General features: G+C 50.8%; 1 protein-coding gene across 2 annotated transcripts in view; it reads left to right on the top strand.

The window, feature by feature from the left end:
• The window catches only part of CCM2 (CCM2 scaffold protein), a 32,038-nt gene that overhangs the window by 9,303 nt on the left and 4,820 nt on the right, over positions 1–17,915 (top strand). The window contains exons 2-6 of one of the 2 annotated variants that reach the window (XM_057402846.1): positions 11,590–11,794; positions 14,717–14,890; positions 15,179–15,262; positions 15,461–15,644; positions 17,192–17,328. In XM_057402846.1, the coding sequence (XP_057258829.1) occupies positions 11,783–11,794; positions 14,717–14,890; positions 15,179–15,262; positions 15,461–15,644; positions 17,192–17,328 (591 nt within the window). In that variant the 5' untranslated portion in view covers positions 11,590–11,782. The remainder of the gene's footprint in view (positions 1–11,589; positions 11,795–14,716; positions 14,891–15,178; positions 15,263–15,460; positions 15,645–17,191; positions 17,329–17,915) is intronic. The other variant, XM_057402845.1, reaches the window with a different exon arrangement.

The following is a 17,915-nucleotide window of genomic DNA, read 5'->3' on the forward strand; positions in this document are numbered from 1 at the left end:
TGTGTCAGCTGGCACCAGGATGTGAATAGCAACTGTGACTAGAAGCAAGTTCCCTGAGCTGGGAGGCACTGGGGAGGACAAAGCTCTGCTTCAGAGTCACAGTGTGTCCTGATTTCCAGCCATAGGGAATACCTTCCAGCTGGCTGAGACTGGTGTAATCAGATGCTCTGCCTTGGCTGCTCTCGCTTCCCACAGCTCCTGGAGGTGTGTTTGGTTTGTATTTGCTTTCACCTGCAAGGATGTGCAGAAATACTCGCCCGAATAGAGTGCCAGGATGATGGTGAGGTGTCTTCCCTGAGGCTTGGGGATACAGCTCTTCTGGAAGCCCTGCTTGATGCTCACATGGAGCTTGAACACGTTGTCTTCTTGTGGGTGCTTGTGGGAAGGAGAAGGAAAGCATCCTCACTGCTGCTGCTTGCTGTCAAGGTGTCTCCACCCCTATTACTTTCCACCTCCATGCATATCCTGGTTGTGTCTCCTATGGGTTTTGAGCCTGGAGCAGCATGAGTGAGTTGGGCTGGTGGCAAGGGCATTGCCGGGGTCATCTCTGGGGAGCTCATCCAGGCCAAGAAATGGCCATGGCACCATGCAAGGGGGCATTTATTAGGGGTTGAGTCTTCACAACCATGGAAGTGAATGGTCCCATGTAGGACCTTCAGCTTTTGGTAACCTTCACTGTACCCCAGACTGCTGCTTTGCTGCAGAGGCCGGCATGGGGAAGGACAGATTCGGCAGCTTAATGAAACACAGATATTTTGCTGGGCTCATGTCCCTGTGTCCAAATAGTTTTGCTGTTGTGGGTTTTGCTTGGTACAGAATAACTCTACCATGTAATTGGGTAAATACTTGCTTTGCTGTTTGGTTAGAGAATGGCAGACAAAGCTAAAGCTTCCTCAGACTGCATTGCTCACACAGAATGTTGGCTGAAGTAATAATACCATCTTGAAGAAGTGTAACTTGCACTCTGTAAAGCTTTCCATGATGGAAGCTGTGACCCCACAGAAGTCTGGTTCTAGCCCCAGATAAAAGCGTGAGGGGTCCCTGAATCTGCAGCCCTTGTTTAAGCCTCTGCCTCCCTCATTTGGGTGTAACATCCAGAAAGCAGAAAATGTTTCCCTTTCAGAGGGGCAGCCTGTTTCTGTGCTGGGGAAAGGCTGAAGGCATGCAGGAGTAGCACTCTGAGACAAGACTGTGTCTGTTTAGCCCAGAGACTGTCTGAACTTGAGCAGTTTCCATGTTTCCCATCTGCTGCCTTGTTGCACAGGGGCTTACCAGCCCAGCTGTGCTGGTAGATATGAAGCTTTGCCCTGTGGGGTGTTTCAGTCAGAGGCTCATCTGTGTGGACCCATGGCACACAGCAGAGCCCGGTTCTCCAGATATATTGTAGAATCGCATTGGGTTGGAAGGACCTTAAAGCTCATCCAGTTCCAACCCTGCTGCCACAGGCAGAGACACCTTCCACTAGACCAGGCTGCTCCAAGCCCTGTCCAACCTGGCCTTGAACACTGCCAGGGATGGGGCAGCCACAGGTTCTCTGGGCAACCTGTGCCAGGGCCTCACCACCCTCACAGGGAAGAACTTCTTCCTCACATCTCATCTACATCTCCCCTCTGTCAGTTTAAAGCCATTCCCCCTTGTCCTATCTCCACCTGCCCTTATCAAAAGCCCCTCTCCAGCTTTCTTGTCAGCCTGTTCAGGCGCTGGAAGCTGCTCTAGGATCTCCTTGGAGCCTTCTCTTCAGGCTGAACACACCCAACTCTCTCAGCCTGTTTCCATAGCGGAAGTGCTTCAACCCTCAGTTCATTAGGTTTTGGATGACTTTGTTCTGTTTCTCTTCTTTCCAAAGAAGCTTCCTGATTTTCACCCCCAAGTCTGAGAATGCTACCTGGTTGCTGTGTGTTTCCATGCTGTGGCATGCCTGTGTCTGGAGTGATACCTCCAGTGGGGAGTGAGCTTCCAACTGAGGAGGTAGAGCTCAGTGAGCAGCTTGGCAGTGGAAGCTGTGAGGAGAGAGGTGATGACAGGCCAGTGGCATCACAAGATGCACTGCAGCCATGGTCCGTACAGCTTGGCAGATCCCCTCTGAGAGTCTGGCAGAGCTTTAGAACCATTTGGTGGGGTGAGCCAGGAATGGGGTTTAAAGCAGATTTGGATGACTGAGAGGCTGGAGGGTGGTCTAGTTGCACAACTTGTGTTTCCATTTCTGATGTGAGATGGAGGGAGAGTCAAACTCTACACTTAGCTTTAGACACAGCTGATTTCTCCAGGCTGAAGTGTTGGGCTGCCCTTTCCTCTTTTCCTGCCCAGGAACTGGGAGACCTGGTGCCTGTGGGACCAGCCCGACCCAGGTGGGGGACTTCACAGGGACTGTGGGGAGTCTGACATACGGATTTCCAACTTATTTCACATTTCTGTTCTCATACTACAGCTGGTTCCTGCCTTGATTTTGATGCCATACTTTTAAAACACTCAAGATTTTCTCAGAGGCAAGGTAGGACAACCGAAACTCACTGCATCAGTTCTGCTGTTGTTTCCAAGGGGAAGGTAAAGCCACTGGAGAGCAGCACTGGCCATCGTGGTGTCACTGCCTTTTGGTGCCTTTAAGGGCAGGTAAAAGCAGAACTAGGGCCTGAAATAAATGGGATTAATTACGCTCTGTAGCGTAAGGGGAGCTCATGTGCTTTCCTCTTGTTCTGGGTGGCTGAAGTGGGCAAAAAGCAAAGTCTGGAAACCTTCCAGGTTGGACGTAGCTGTTGTCATGGGTGGCTCAGCCTCTCTGCTTACGGGGCAGAGAGCACTGTCAATAAATAAAAGTAACTCTGAAATAAATTACCTTTGTCAGGAAAGCAGTGAAAGGATTTATGGAAACCAAGAGAACTGCCAAGCTGAAACCGGAGCACAAAGGTCAGAGCCTGACTGACCCTCCAGTGTGTAATGAGAGCTCAGACTTCCTCCTCTGCGTTTGAATTCTTCTGGGCAGGAATACCAATGGTAAAAGGATTCCTAAATCACTGGTTTTATCCAAGTATTGGCATAATGTTAAGTAAATAAATATTCTCAAGAAATTGGCTCTTAACAGAGGAAGTGTCAGGAGCCAGTCTGAGCGGTGGTGAAATTCCAGGCTTCGGACTCGGCCCATGGCAAGTGTCTTACATATGTGCCTGAGGTCGGGAAGCCTGAACTATTGGCATCCTTTGAGGCAAGGCATTGCCTCACCTCGGCTGGAGACAGCCACTTGATCCTGCTCCTCCTGAGGGGAACTGCAGCGGATGCAGTTGAAGGGGGTTTTCAGGTCTCTGCCAGCTGCGGTTGAGTTGGGCCAAGGCTCTTGCTCTGGTTTCTCATCTGCTTCCCACCTGCCAGCCTGCGTTGGTCCTTCCTGAGCCTGCCAAGCTTAATTTCAGCATGGAAAAACTCCCAAGTTTTGCTCCATGCTGTCTTGTTTCGCTTCCAAACTCCACTCTGGCAGCTATATGTGCTGCTGTATCACTCTGGAGCAGGGTGGGCTGGGGCACCCTTGCCTTGTCACCTATCCTTTGGAAATATGCAGTTGCGTCCCTGAGAGCTGTTGTCTCGTTTCCCTTGTGTAGCTTCTGTCTGCTTCATTTCAAAACAGCTTTGAGAGTTGGTGCTGGCAGCACTTCCTGTGTCTGTACTTGGTGGATGGCTAAACCCCTGTGCTGGGACTGCATCAGATTCCAGCCAGCTGAGGGTGTAGGGAATATATGATAAGCCCAGATCTTGAAAAGGGAGACCAGAGACTTCTTGAAGCATCTCTGCAAATTTAATTTGACTTGTATAAAATTCTGCTTGTCTTTTTCCTGTTCTAGTGGCTTTAATACCATTCAGAAGAGATACTTAGAAGCAGTGTTTCCATAAAGTCCTTCAAATTCTTTGCTTAGTCTTACTGAACTTGTGTGCATCTGCAGACTTGGTCACCAGCTTCTCCTTGTCTCCCAAAGTACCTTTTTGTGTTTACCTAGCTAGAAGTCAGCTATACCGCACCCTTCTTGTGTCTGTGCACTAGGAGTTTGCCAAGCAGACTTTTCTTAACCAGAGCAAGTATACTAAGCTCTAAAAATCAACTTCGACAGTGCACTTTGTGCTGCTGGATGTGGACATGGGATTGAGTGAATGTCTGGGCTTCCCTGCTTTTGTTTTGTAACACTGTTAGGATAATAAAGTGATTTCTTGATTAAAAGCAGGAAATGGCCACCTTTCCTGGTTTAATTTGAGGTGTGAAGTCTCCTTTGAGAGCAGCTTGCATATGAGGCAGGAAATACAGAAAATCTTCAGAGCTCAGCTGAGCTAGCATGAAGAGCTGGTGGTGGCGAGATGCTGCCTTAGTGACCTACCATCCCATAAAGGGTTGTTTTTTTTTTACTGCTGGAAATGAATGATGCTTCTCCCCAAGGCAGATGAGCTCCGTCTGCCTTGTGTAGGTCCTGCTGGGCTCTTTCTGGAAGACTTTATTCTGGAAGAATAAAGCTGGAGTCACCCTTGAAGCTGGAACAGTGCTGGCTTTAGGGGAGCAGTTGCCTCAGGGAGCTGGATGTCGCCTTGGGAAGTGTTCCTTGCAGGGTTTGCCTGGGACTGGTGCTTGATGATAACATGGAAACCAGTGACATGACATCTTCAGCTGGCTTTGTTCATGAAAAGCACTGGTGAAGAGGTCTTTGTGCACAGGGGGAGACTGAGTTTGGGAGGAGACACTTTTAGTGTGTCTTAAATAGCTTGGGCAGTCATACCTGAGCTGTGTGACACAAAGCCAAGTTACTCACACGGCTCCTCTGTTCTCTTGCATGTTGTAAATCGCATGTGACCTTGAACACCACAAGCTGCACAGTGAGACAGTATAAACCACCTCTCTTCTTAGGACTCCTGAAGGAGCTGGCACCACTTTACATCCCTCCTTTTTATGGAAAGGGTCCCTCTCTGCTCCCAGTACAGTCTGTGTCCTGAGAAGGAAAGAAAAGCTTCAAGGTGCATAAGCTGCACACATGCATTCTCAGTGTAGGGATTTTGGCTCCTTCTACCAATGGAAATGAATAGCAGCACATCCCAAAGAACACACTAGAACAACCCAGACCTTGTTTCTTACTGCCAGAAACATCCCAGATCCCTTATTTGACAGTCTAGACAAAAACCTGCCAGGGAGTTTATGTCTACGCTGAGTCAATGCAAAGGGTGTTTTCTTGTGAAAGCATCCTCCCAGCAGACAGCCATAAACTATGTAATTGCATGTCTGGGTGTTTCACCTTTCCTCTTTCAGTATGCAAAGAATAGGAATAATCTCCTGAAAAATTAAGTTCAAGTGGCTGTGCTGGAGGACAAGCCTCCAGCTGGGGCCCAGCTGTGCTTAGACCTTCCTATGGCTGCTCCTCCTCCTCTCCTTTGCCGTCTGTTCCCTTCCCTCTTCATGACATGCGTGGTCTCATGTGAAGGGCATCACCTTACCTGTGACTGCCTGAGGTAGTGTCTGTTTGCCAGTACCCTGCTGCCTGCTCTCCCTGTGATGCCCATCCACCTCCTGGACGCAGAGTATTGATCTTTTTCTGTGTGCGTGGCCTTCCACGTCTGCTTCCAAGGTCTGAAGAGGCAGCTGGACTGGGAAGTGTGGTCTTCCCCTCCTTAAAATCCTCTCTGCAGCTGGCAGGGTCCTGGGAACTCCACATAAACAACCTGCAGAGATCCATCAGCATCAGTCAGTGCTTTGGTACAACCACCCCTTTGAGACTATGCTTATCATGCCACTTCTTCCTGTACCCAGGACCTGGACTGGCACAGCTGAAGGAGGCACCAAAATGGTGTGAGAGACCTCCTGGAACTGGTTCTGATGCTCGAAAACCTTTGGATGCTGTGGGGATGGACAAATAGCAGCTATCTCCTTAGGGGTTTGTGAGAAGCTCCATCTTCAGTGTGACTCTAGAAGCTGGGCTTAAGGAGAAAACACTGGAGGTTTAGTTTTGGATAGAAAAATACCTTAGGGATGTGAAATAAATGTTTGAACTTAAGGCGAGTGTTCAAGATCTTTTAGTGCTGATACCTTGGATAGAAATGTTTTGGGAAAATCAGGGATCACAAAATCATACAATCACAGGTTGGTTTGGTTTCAAAGGGACCTTAAAGCTCATCCAGTTCCAATTGCCTGCCACGGGCAGAGACACCTTTCACTAGACCAGGTTGCTCCAAGCCCCATCCAGCCTGGCCTTGAACACTGCCAGGGATGGGGCAGCCACAGCTTCTCTGGGCAACCTGTGCCAGGGCCTCACCACCCTCACAGGGAAGAACTTCTTCCTCGCATCTCACCTAAACCTCACCTCTGTCAGCTGGGCTTAAATTCTGTCCAGTCCTGCAAAGGCAGATTCATGGAATTAGGGAGGGAGGCAGCAAGAGATCAAATCAAGCCCATGAGCTCCTGAGCTGCTCTTAGTACTGCTTTTAGAGGCGTGCTGCTCCTAGAGGAGGCTGCTCCTAGTTGATGGCTGTGTTGATGCCTTTCCGTCTCATTCTCAGCCCAGAGGCTCCACTGCAGCCCGCGAGCCTGCGTCAGGGCGAGCCTCCTGCGTGTCTCTGCCTCTGGCCTCTTCCAGATGCATCAGCTCAGCTGTGCATCCAGGGATGAAAGCTGTGGGTGGAGGCCCGAGCCAGGCCTTAGGAATCTCTCCGGCAGGAGGAACAAGGCTCTGCTAAAAATAGCCGGGGAAAATTCCTTTCCTCTTGCCTTAGAGGAAAATCCTGTCAGGGAGGCTGGAGCCCAGCTTAGCTGGCAGGGCGGTCCCAGATGTGAAAACACAGAGCTGAGCCTTGCTTTGTAAGTGGGCTTTGTGCAGCCGTTGCCTTTCATCTTGAGCTGCTGCCCTCTTTGTGTTTTTGAAGCTGCACTCAGGTGCCAGGCTCACTCTTTTTAGGAAAAGTCTGTTTCTACCTCACTTATATTTGATGATGTGTTTGGTTGAGGAGTGGCTTATGAATCAAATACAGTGATGTCAAATCTGGGTGAAATAGGGATTTTTTTTTTTATTGTTTCACTCTGATGCCACTGAGGTCAGCTCCATGTCAGCCTGCAGGGAGATGGGGAGCAGCAAGAGGTACCAGGGCCAGCAGAACCAGCCCAGGGAGATGAAGCCAGGTCATGTGGAGCCATGTGAGGACCTGGAGATTGTCCCACCAGAAGGCTGCTGGGCAGGATGGTAGGATCTAGAGGCTCTCTGAGCAGCCAGACTGATCTCAGAGAAGATCTGTCTGCTGGATGGGTTGGAGGAAGGCTGTCAGGACTAGAAAGGGGACCCATGAGAAGCTCACCGTGACCCGGCAGTGTGTGCTTGGGCCCAGAAGCCAACCATGTCCTGGGCTGCATCACCAGCAGGTCAAGGGAGGGGATTCTCCCCCTCTGCTCTGCTCTGGTGAGACCCCACCTGCAGTCCTGTTCTGGGCAACAACATAAGAAGGACGTGGAGCTGTTGGAGTGAGTCCAGAGGAGGCCACAAAGATGCTCTGAGGGCTGGAGCACCTCTGCTGTGGAGACAAGCTGAAAGAGGTGGGCTTGTTCAGCCTGGAGAAGATGGTCTTCAGCATAGATCCCACATGGACCTTCGAGGGGGTTCTTCATGGCTCCTGTTGCTGAGCTCTTGATGTATTGTTCCCTTGCAACGGTGGGGTCTGAATGGTGCATTTGTGGGACCTGGGGTAGTGGGGACCATCCCGTCTTACCAGAGGCTGTTTTCCTACCACACGTCAGCACCAAATGATGTTCCTCAATGAAACTACCTCTGAAGTTAAATGTGGAGAGGGTCCTGCTCCTTAGTGCTGAATCAGCAGCCCATCCCTGCTCAGAAACCTGGGCTGCCAGCATTGGGCTGGGTGCCACTGCTGGTCAGACAACTGCAAATCTGCTTGGCTTTGCTGTGTGCATTGCTGAGCTGCTTGTGGAACGTGAGTTTTGGCTTGTGCTCAGCTCCTTGGGCTGTAGACAGCAGTCAAAGGCAGCTCAGTCCTCTTCATAGCAAGGACAGGAGCTAACTCCTTGACCATCCCATTGCAAGTTCAGAGATCTAACTGGCTTCTTTGGGGATGAGCTTGAGTATTGGTCAGGTCAAAACAAACCTAATTAAAGGGACAGGGTGATCTGGAAAAGGTCACATCTACCTGAATGCCCTAGCTGCCCCTGGTACGTGTTTGAGTCCTCCTGCCTTGTTCTGGTCCAGGACCAGGGGAGGTCTTGGTGAGCATCAGTAAACAACACCTCATAGAATCACAGAGTGGTTTGGGTTGGAAGAGACCTTAAAGCTCATCCGGTTCCAACCCCCTGCCATGGGCAGGGACACCTTCCACTAGACCAGGTTGCTCCAAGCCCCATCCAACCTGGCCTTGAACACTGCCAGGGGTGGGGCAGCCACAGCTCCTCTGGGCAACCTGTGCCAGGGCCTCACCACCCTCACAGGGAAGAACTTCTTCCTCACATCTCATCTTAATCTCCCCTCTGTCAGTTTAAAGCCATTCTTCCTTGTCCTGTCCCTTCCTACCCTTGTCAAAAGCCCCTCTCCAGCTTTCGTGTTGGTCCCTTTAGGCCCTGGAAGCTGCTCTGAGGTCTTTCTCTTAAAACAGCTTTCTTCTCCAGGCTGAACAACTCCCGGTCTCCCCCTTCAGGTATTACTGTTGCAGTGCTTCTCTGTGGCGCAAAGAAAGATAAATGATAAGCTCTTCTTCTGGCAGGGCTGTGCACTTGCAGCGTTACTTTGAATATACAGAGTACATACTCATTGCGTGTCTGGCTTTCCCAGGTCAGAATCCACCTGTGCTCTCATTGCCCTCAGCTTATGGAGCACGGTGGCTGATGCTGGGGAGCCTATTCTGCACCCACAAAGCCATGTTTCTGTGGCATCGCCATGCTGGAATCTGGTTGGAGTTTATTTCTGACCTGCCACATCTTCTCTAAACAAGCTGAATGTGATTTATTTCTTGCTTGGTTTTACATTTTGTTATGACAGGCACCTCCTGTGACTTCTTGTCCTTCTACATATGCCCTGTGGTCCTTTCTTCATTTGCTTGTGTCCGCCACTGACAATAAGCTCACACAGAGCCCCTTTGGGCTTATTATTTCACACAGTGCTATATCACGTGCTGTCTTTGTGTAGATACTCCCTTCGCTGAAGCCTTCACATCAACAGTATGCTTAAGATTGGCTTTGTGATCTGCTCCCAAACGTAGCCCGGTCCTGAAGCGCTGCTGGCAGCTCTCTAGGAGAGTTCTGCCTTCACCCAAAGCAAGCGTGCTGTGCATCCCTTTAGGAACAGGATAACTGGATTTGGGATGCAGGCTGTCTTGGGGATGCACTGCCAGCCAGCAGCAGCACTGAGTGGCTGTTTAGAGCTCTGGCTCCATTAATCTCCATGCAGACATGCTGGGGGAGAATTAGCCTTACAAATTTGAGATAATCCACTCAAGGGGATTAAGAAGCTGTTTCTGCGGCTAAGGGAGGGATGCACTTTCACTTTCCTGTTCAGCTCAAAGGCTTGAATGTATTTAAAGTGACCATGCAAGGCCTCAGCGGTTTCTTGATGGATACAAGAGGCTGGGCTCTGAATGAAAGCAGGAAATTGAAACTGTAGGTGCTCCAGCTGGAGCAATGGTGATCTAAATGAAGTTTAAATCCTCCCTTTTCCCAGAAACGGCTCTCTTGGGATGTCCAAAGCCCAGTGGGAGCTGGGGCCAGGATGCATGGTTGGGTGTGCAGGCCCAACAAGCCACCAGCTTGGTGGCAGTTGGTCCCTGGCACTCACCGGTACCATGTGCCCTGGGCCTAGGTGGGATGTGTTCCATTCTGGTTCCTCTCCAGTGTCTCTCATTCAAACCTATGTGACTTTTGTCAAGGGCAGGTGGGGACAGGAAAAGGGGGAATGACTTTAAACTGACAGAAGGGAGACTGAGATGAGATGAGGAAGAAGTTTTTCCCTGTGAGGGTGGTGAGGCCCTGGCACAGGTTGCCCGGAGAAGCTGTGGCTGCCCCGTCCCTGGCAGTGTTCAAGGCCAGGTTGGACAGGGCTTGGAGCAACCTGGTCTAGTGGAAGGTGTCTCTGCCCGTGGCAGGGGGTTGGAACTGGATGAGCTTTAAGGTCCCTTCCAACCCAAAACATTCTGTGATTCTATGCATTAGCCAAGTCTTAAATGCCTCCTTAAATGGATGAAATGACCTTTTTCCTCCTGAGTTTCGGAGGCATTGGTAGCGGGAGGTCCTGAGAACTGACCTAAGTTTCCCTAAAGAGTGACTATGTTTCCCATCCTCTGCTGGGAGCATGAAATGCTGAGTCGTGGCTGGCACAAGGTGTTCACGTAACAACCCCTTCCCTGCTGCTTCTCCTGACTTCAAGATGCTTTTATATGCTTTTGAGAAGCAAGCCATGTGGGAATGAGCTCCTGGCATCTCTTGCCTGTGCTGCCAGTGCCTGGCTGGTTCCCTGGCACAGAGATGAACCCGTCCTTTCCAGATAAGGCCTTCTCCCCATCCTAGCGGCTTTTATGGGCTGCCCAAGCTGTTCTGCTGCAGATGCCTCTGGATCAGAGAGAAGTGCAGGAAGGTGGGCTGGGAAGTTGTGTTCAGAGGTTGATATTGTGGGCAAGGAGGAGTCGGAGGAGAAAACAAGCTTATTTTATGGGTTTTAAGGAGAAATGAGATCCTTCTTTCACCAGCCCTACTAATTAGGCAGCGTGCTGGAGAGGTTCACTTGCACTCCAGGATGGGAAGAACCTGCAAGGTGCAAGCACCAACAGGCTGCAGCCTGTCAGGTCTTCAGGTGCCACTTCTCCAACTGACCTCCTTTTTGCCTCTGCTCAGCACACAGATTTCATCAGGGAAATCACTGACTTCACCTGTTTAATTTGATTCTCTGCTTGTGAAATGAGCAACTTGTTTTCATGAATCCTCTGGGCCTGATTCGGGCTCACGTTTGAGCCCTGCAAGGCTCTCTTGAACACTTTGCGCTCTCCTGAAGGGCCTCCTGGGAGGCCTTGGCTCAGGCAGAAAAGTCGTAACCTCATTTCCAAGCTTTACTTTTCAAATGTGCATCTTAAGGACTAGAAATACAGAACCTGAAAAGTCTTCACAGCCCTTGGTCTCAACAGATCATAGGATCACAGAATGGTTTGGGTTGGAAGGGACCTTGAAGCTCATCCAGTTCCAACCCCCTGCCATGGGCAGGGACACCTTCCACTAGACCAGGTTGCTTAAAGCCCTGCCCAACCTGGCCTTGAACACTGCCAGGGATGGGGCAGCCACAGCTTCTCTTGGAGAACAAAACAGCTCCAAAACTCAGGGGAAGAACCACGGTTAAAAACTCCTGTGGGCTGGGGATATTTCCATCCTGGGTGCAACTCCAGGCTGTAGTGGCAAAGGCTAAAGGATGCCAAGGAGTTCCAGGGGGTTTAGGGGTGTAGGAAGCGGGCCAGTGTGTCTGGGAGCCAGGAACATGATCGAGCTTTCTGAAATGGGCTTCGGCACCTCACTTTGCCTTGCGCCTGGCCCTGTTGCTGCCAGACCTTGCTAGTTCTTAACCAGCAACTTGATTTTGTCACTGTTGCTGCGTGTAACAGAAGGAAGCTGTGGTTATTGCACTTCCTGGCCATGAGCTGGGTTTGCCTGCCCTTCAGCATGGGCTGCGAGCTTGGGAAGCCCCTGAGACGAGAATAGCAGCTTCTCTCGCCCCTCGGAGGTGCTTTCAGTGAAGCCACCAAAGGCCCTGCTCCAGCACTGTTTGGTTCTGATCCCCATTAGGTGGGTACTTCAATGGAGAACGAGGTAGGTGCTAGTTTTATGTTGGCTTCCAGAAATGCAGAAGCTGCTGTTTCACGTTGCGTCATGCAGGGTAACGCCTTGGGCTTTGATTTGGGCTTTGGTCTCAGGGGGCGTGGGATGGTCCTATCACTGCATCCTCCCAGCCCTACAGGGGCTGCCTGTGTCCTTGAGCGAAAAGCAAGTTTCTTTTGGTTTGCTCCATATGGACTGGGACAGGTCCAGCAGCCTTGGCTTGGAGAGGTGAACTGAGCTGGAGCTGCCAGACCCTGGCTGGTGGAGGGGAAGGCATTCTGGGGCCATTGTGGCACAACCCTGACCTCGGCAGCAGATTTCTGCATCTCTGCTGTTGATTCCTACAGTATGCTGGTGGAATGAGACATTTATGTGCCAGCAGACAAGGTTTGGGGTTGGATACTCTTGTAGGTGGAGAGGCAGAGCCCCCCATGTACCAGTCTTGGCAAGAAAGAGTTGTTGTGTTCAGGATTTTCTTCTTTCTCAGGCTAGGAATGGTCCCAGCCCCTCAACAGGGTGCCTTCCCTAGAACCTGGAGTGCTTGGTGGTCTTGGTCCTGCTGCTGTGAAGGCAGAACTGTTTCACAAGGCCAGCGTTGTGTAGATTTGTTTTCTGTCCCTTCTGTCCTACAAACTCTATTTTTATCTCCCTGGTCCAAGGGACATTTTTCAGGGCCGCGCTGTCCCTGATGTCCTTGTGGTGCCTGGCTCACTCTGGGAGCTGGTAAATACTATTCAGCCAGGAGCTTTTCCATCCCACTTTCCCATCCTAATACAACGGTTTCAAATTCTTTTGGTTTGGCTTTAACCTGTCTTGTTCCTGTAGATAGAATCATAGAATCACAGAGTGGTTTGGGTTGGAAAGGACCTTAAAGCTTATCCAGTTCCAGCTTAGCTTTCTGGGCTGCAAGCGCACACTGTCGAATCATGGGGAGCTTCTCATGGAGCAACACCCCCAAGTCCTTCTCCTCAGGGCTGCTCTCCTCAATCCAGTCTTCCCCAGCCTGTATTTGAGTTTGGGATTGCCCCGTCCCATGTGCAGGACCTTGCACGTGGCCTTATTGAACCTCATGAGGTTGGCACTGTCCCACCTCTGCAGCCTGTCCAGGTTCCTCTGGATCCCATCCCTTCCCTCCAGTTTGTTGACTGCACCACACAGCTCAGTGCCGTCAGCAAACTTGCTGAGGGTGCTCAGTCCCAGTGTCCATGTCAGTGACACAGCTGTTGAACAGCGCCGGTCCCAACACCGACCCATGCTCGTCTGCACTGAGAAAAGCAACGGGAGAGGCTGAAGCTGCCTGATGGGAGCAGATCCCACACGTGCACCTGAGCATGGTCCTTAGCTGCTGTGCAGGGAGTAGGTGACGTCGTGATGGTGTTCCCCTGCCAATTATAATGTGCTGTGGCAAGGCTCGAGTGGTTTAGGTGAAAGGTTTGCAGCAGTTCTTGATGGTGGTTTCTAAGGCAAAGTCCTGCAGTGGATGGTGGCAAGAGATGAGTTGAATTTGCTGGAGGGTGCTGTTCTTTCAGGTTGCAGAGCACTCCGTGTTTGCCTGAGCAGAAGCACTTGGTTTATATTTAATTAATTTGCCTTGGAACCATCTTTTCTGCCTGTGCAGAATCAGGGAAGTCAAGATGTGGTTGCCCTGAGGAGTGGGATGCAGAAAGCATCACTGCCTTGGGATGGGGCAGCCAGAGCCGAGCATGCATGGGGCATCCACTGAGGAGCTTAGGAACTCTGCCTTTCCCCTCCAGTCCATGCAGTGGCCATTTCACACTGCTGAGAATCCCAAGCCCTGGATCTGCCCACTTCAAAACATCCACTGGAGCTGGTAAACTGAATTGGAGACATCCATGCACACTCCCAGTCATTTAGCCATGGGGCAGGCTGGTGAGGATCTTGGTGGGGATCTAACACGGGTTGGTGATGGGCCCTGGGTGTGCAGCATTTCTGGGCTGTCTGCCCCATGCCGAGGTGGAAGGACCGTGGCAAGTCTCCCTCTATACCTGGGAGCCCATGTGTGTATGCTGCTGCCAGGTGGACTCATGCTGGCTCCCATGTTTTTCCAAATCCAGCACTCAGTGCTTCAGGAACAGCCAGTAGCTGGTTTTCCCAGGGAAGACCATCTCCTGTGTCATGTACTCACCTTTGTGGGTCTCCTCAGAAACCTCAGACAAGTTTTCAGCATCTCTGCCTTTTCCTTTCACAATCCTTCATAGAGTTGCTTGCTGCAAATGCTTGGGTGAAATATAAAATGGATGTGGAGCAAGGAGGAGGCATGTGGCCATGACTTGCTGACTCTTAACACTCCTCATCTGAGTAGGTTGGGCATCCTGACTTTAGGGGTAAAACATCCCATTTTGGTAGCAGGCGTTTGTGTTCTCATGACATGTCCCAGGAAAAGAGTTTTCAGTGGACGATCCTGCACTTGTGGTATCATAGCTCTAAATCCAGACTGCTCAGGGGTTAAGGCTGGTCAAACCAGGCTGTGAGTGCAGATTTACAGGCTGGAGGAGCCCTGGGCAGTGAGTACTGATGGTTTTATAGAATCACAGAATCCAAGACTGCTTTGGGTTGGAAGGGACCTTAAAGCTCATCCAGCTCCAACCCCCTGCCACGTGCAGGGACACCTTCCACCAGACCAGGTTGCTCCAAGCCCCATCCAACCTGGCCTTGAACACTGAAGGGATGGGGCAGCCACAGCTTCTCCGGGCAACCTGTGCCAGGGCCTCTCCACCCTCACAGGGAAGAACTTTGTCCTCAGATATCATCTCAATCTCCCCTCTGTCAGTTTAAAGCCATTCCGCCTTGTCCTATCCCTACCTGCTCTTGTAGTTTCCTTACATTTCTCTGCAGAAACTCCCTTTCTTGCCCTTAATCCCAAGGCCCTGGTGTTTCTCCTTCTCTCCTCAGCCTGGAATAGTGTCTCCTTTCAAACGAGTCTTCCTGAAGGGCGAAAAAGGGAGAGATAAAAAAGCCCAGGAGAAAGTTACGGAGAGGCGGCCTCTGCATACAGTGGTGGTGTCCCTGCCTGATCGCGTCGAACCAGATGTGCTGCTGAATGACTACATTGAGAAAGAAGTGAAGGTAACATCTGCCTGGCTGGGACTTGAATATATATATAGATATATTTATGTAGACTATATATGTAACTATATATAGTTGTAGATATACATATATGAACTATATATAACTATATAGAGCATTATGATGTCTTCAGGGCATGACAGATCCTCCATACATAGCATGTCCTAAATATGGCCTTTGGCTACCACCCCTTTGCTCTGTGCTGATAGTGTCTTGCAGTAGCTGGTGTGTTTGGGGCTGTTCTCTGTGTGTTTGTACTGTGGTAATGGATTGGTTCTCCTTTCCCAGTATTTAGGTCAACTCACATCCATCCCAGGGTACCTGAATCCCTCCAGCCGCACGGAAATCCTGCATCTGATCGATAATGCGAAGGTGAGCACTTAGCATGTTGAGTGACCTACTCTGTCACCTCTCCGTGCAGCATAGAATAGACTTTGTAGCTGCCTTCAGGCTGGGTCTTGGTCTAATTGGTGTCCTTCATCCTGGCATTATGAACATGGGAGGGAAGCTCATTACCAGCCCATCACCACAGAGGAAACATTTGAGCAAATCAGTGTAAATTTTTTGTAGAGAGCACACCAGCTCCCAGGGCAGCTGACCCAAGAACATGATGCTGTCATCAGCCTCTCTGCCTACAACATCAAGCTGGTGTGGAGGGATGGAGAAGATCTCATCCTCAGGGTCCCCATCCATGACATTGCGTCTGTTTCCTACATCCGAGATGACTCCTCTCACTTGGTTGTGCTGAAAACAGGTAGGTTGTAGCCAGCACAAGCTGTGGCATCATATTTTGGGGTTGCTGTATTTTGGGGTTGTAAGCTAGAGTCTCACAACAGCCAGAGTTGTGCTCATGGGGGATGGCAGCCAGCCTTACAAGAAACAGGACAAAGGTTATGTTGGATGAGAACAGACCAAGGTGCCCTTCACAGAATCACAGAGTGGTTTGGGTTGGAAGGGACCTTAAAGCTCACACAGTTCCAAACCCGTGCCATGGGCAGGGATACCTTCCATTAGACCAGGTTTCTCCAAGCTCCATCCAACCTGGCCTTGAACACTGCCAGGGATGGGGCAGCCACAGCTACTCTGGGCAGCCTGTGTCAGGGACTCATCACCCTCAAAGGGAAGAACTTCTTCATCAGATCTCATCTAAATCTCCCCTCTGTCAGCTTAAAGCCATTCCCTCTTGTCCTGTCCCTACAGGCTCCTTGTCAAAAGCCCCTCTCCAGCTTTCTTGTCAGCCCCTTTAGGCACTGGAAGCTGCTCTAAGGTCCCCCTGGACCCTTCTCTTGTCCAGGCTGAACAAGCCCATCTCTCTCAGCCTCTCTCCATAGCAGAGGTGCTCCAGCTCTCAGAGCATCTTCGTGGTCTCCTCTGGACTCACTCCAACAGCTCCACATTCCTCCTATGCTGGATACCCCAGAGCTGGACACAGAACTGGGGGGGGGTGTGTGGGGTGTGTGTGTCTCACCAGAGCAGAGGGGGAAGAATCCCCTCCCTCGCCCTGCTGGTCACGCTGCTAGTGATGCAACTCAGGGGACAGTTGGTTTCTGGGCTGCAAGTGCACACTGCTGGGTCATGGGGAGCTTCTCATCGACCAGCCTCCCCAGGACCTTCTCCTCAGGGCTGCTCTCCATCCAGTCTCCCCCAGCCTGAATTTGTGCCTGGAACTTGTCCTGCTCTTCACAACCCTTGGGCTGTTGCTGGGAAGATTTCATCACCACGTTGGATGTCTAAATGCCTGTGGTGAATAAGGGGGGTGGTACCACTTCTGACACACCTCACCTTTTGTAATACCTGGGGATTGCCTCCAGTCTGTTCCTAGCAACTCTGTGCTTATCACACCTGCGTGGTTTTGGGCTTGAGCACCCGGAGAGCGCGGAGCTACTTAAAAGATGTAATGGCAGTGACTTAGTGGATTATGCTCCTATGACAGCAAAGGACAGGCTATACAGTAGATGAGTAAGTGACTTAGAAAGCTGTAATTCTGCTGCTGGATTTCTGAAGCTGGCTAAGCCATGGAATTGAGGCTGGTGGCTTACAGAGTTGTCAAGAACTGGCTTTAAATTAAAGATTTTGCATTAAAGACTTTGGCCCTGTGCAGTGTTCAGGTGCAGATCCTGAGCTTCTGGGAGCTCTGTCCTCCACGGTACTTTCTCCTGGCCATGGGATACTCTGTGCTCCTGCTCTAGGGGCTTTGCTCTCCCCACAGGCATCCTGTTGAGAGTCCAGGTTGCCATGTGAGGACTCCTCCTTGTTCTTTCCCTGCCTCGAGGTTTCCGTCACGACTTCTCTCTTTTTCAGCTCAGGACCCTGGGATCTCCCCAAGCCAGAGTCTCTGTGCCGAGAGCTCCAAAGCACTTACTTCAGGCTCGCTGTCTGAGAGCGGGGTGGTTCCTGTTGAAGCTTGTTGCTTGGTGGTCCTGGCTACGGAGAACAAAGTAAGACTCAAGACACTCCATTCAAACTTCCCCACGTTGGGGTTGCTTCTGGAGTCACACTCAGATTGTGACCACACTGGGACTGGGGGAGGTTTTCTGGCTCTTAGACTGGGGTGGCCACAACTTCTCAGGTGGATGGTGGAAAGCCATCAGCCCCAGGGTGGCCTCATCCTGCTCTCACCAAGTATCCCCTCTGTTACATGACTGGGTACTTACCTGGCTATATATTGTGTGATACACATAGGCCCAGTTGCAAGACTGGGGGTTGGGCTTTCCTGGCACACAGGGTGCTACCTGGAGGAGAAAACCTGGTCTCTGCCCCAGACCTGACTTGGACATAAGAGGATTGGAAGATGATTTTCCCTTAGTGGTGGTGCCTGCTGCCCCAGGCTTTCACCAGCAGCAGCAAATCTGTGAAGACAACTGAATCCTCCCACAATGGGATTTTGCTAACCAGGGCATTTTCCTGCTGCTGACCTGGAAATTTGTTTCATCTGGTATCTGAATCCAGAGATTCTGATCTTGATCTGTGTGTTCTTGCTTCAATAGCAAGAAACTTTTGCCTTCAGAGTGGAGTTTTGCTTACC

This window comes from Pezoporus wallicus, unplaced genomic scaffold (genome assembly GCF_028554395.1).
Source record: "Pezoporus wallicus isolate ANWC-B61680 ecotype Strahan unplaced genomic scaffold, APGP_CSIRO_Pwel_v1 contig_8057, whole genome shotgun sequence".
Classification (NCBI taxonomy): domain Eukaryota; kingdom Metazoa; phylum Chordata; class Aves; order Psittaciformes; family Psittacidae; genus Pezoporus; species Pezoporus wallicus.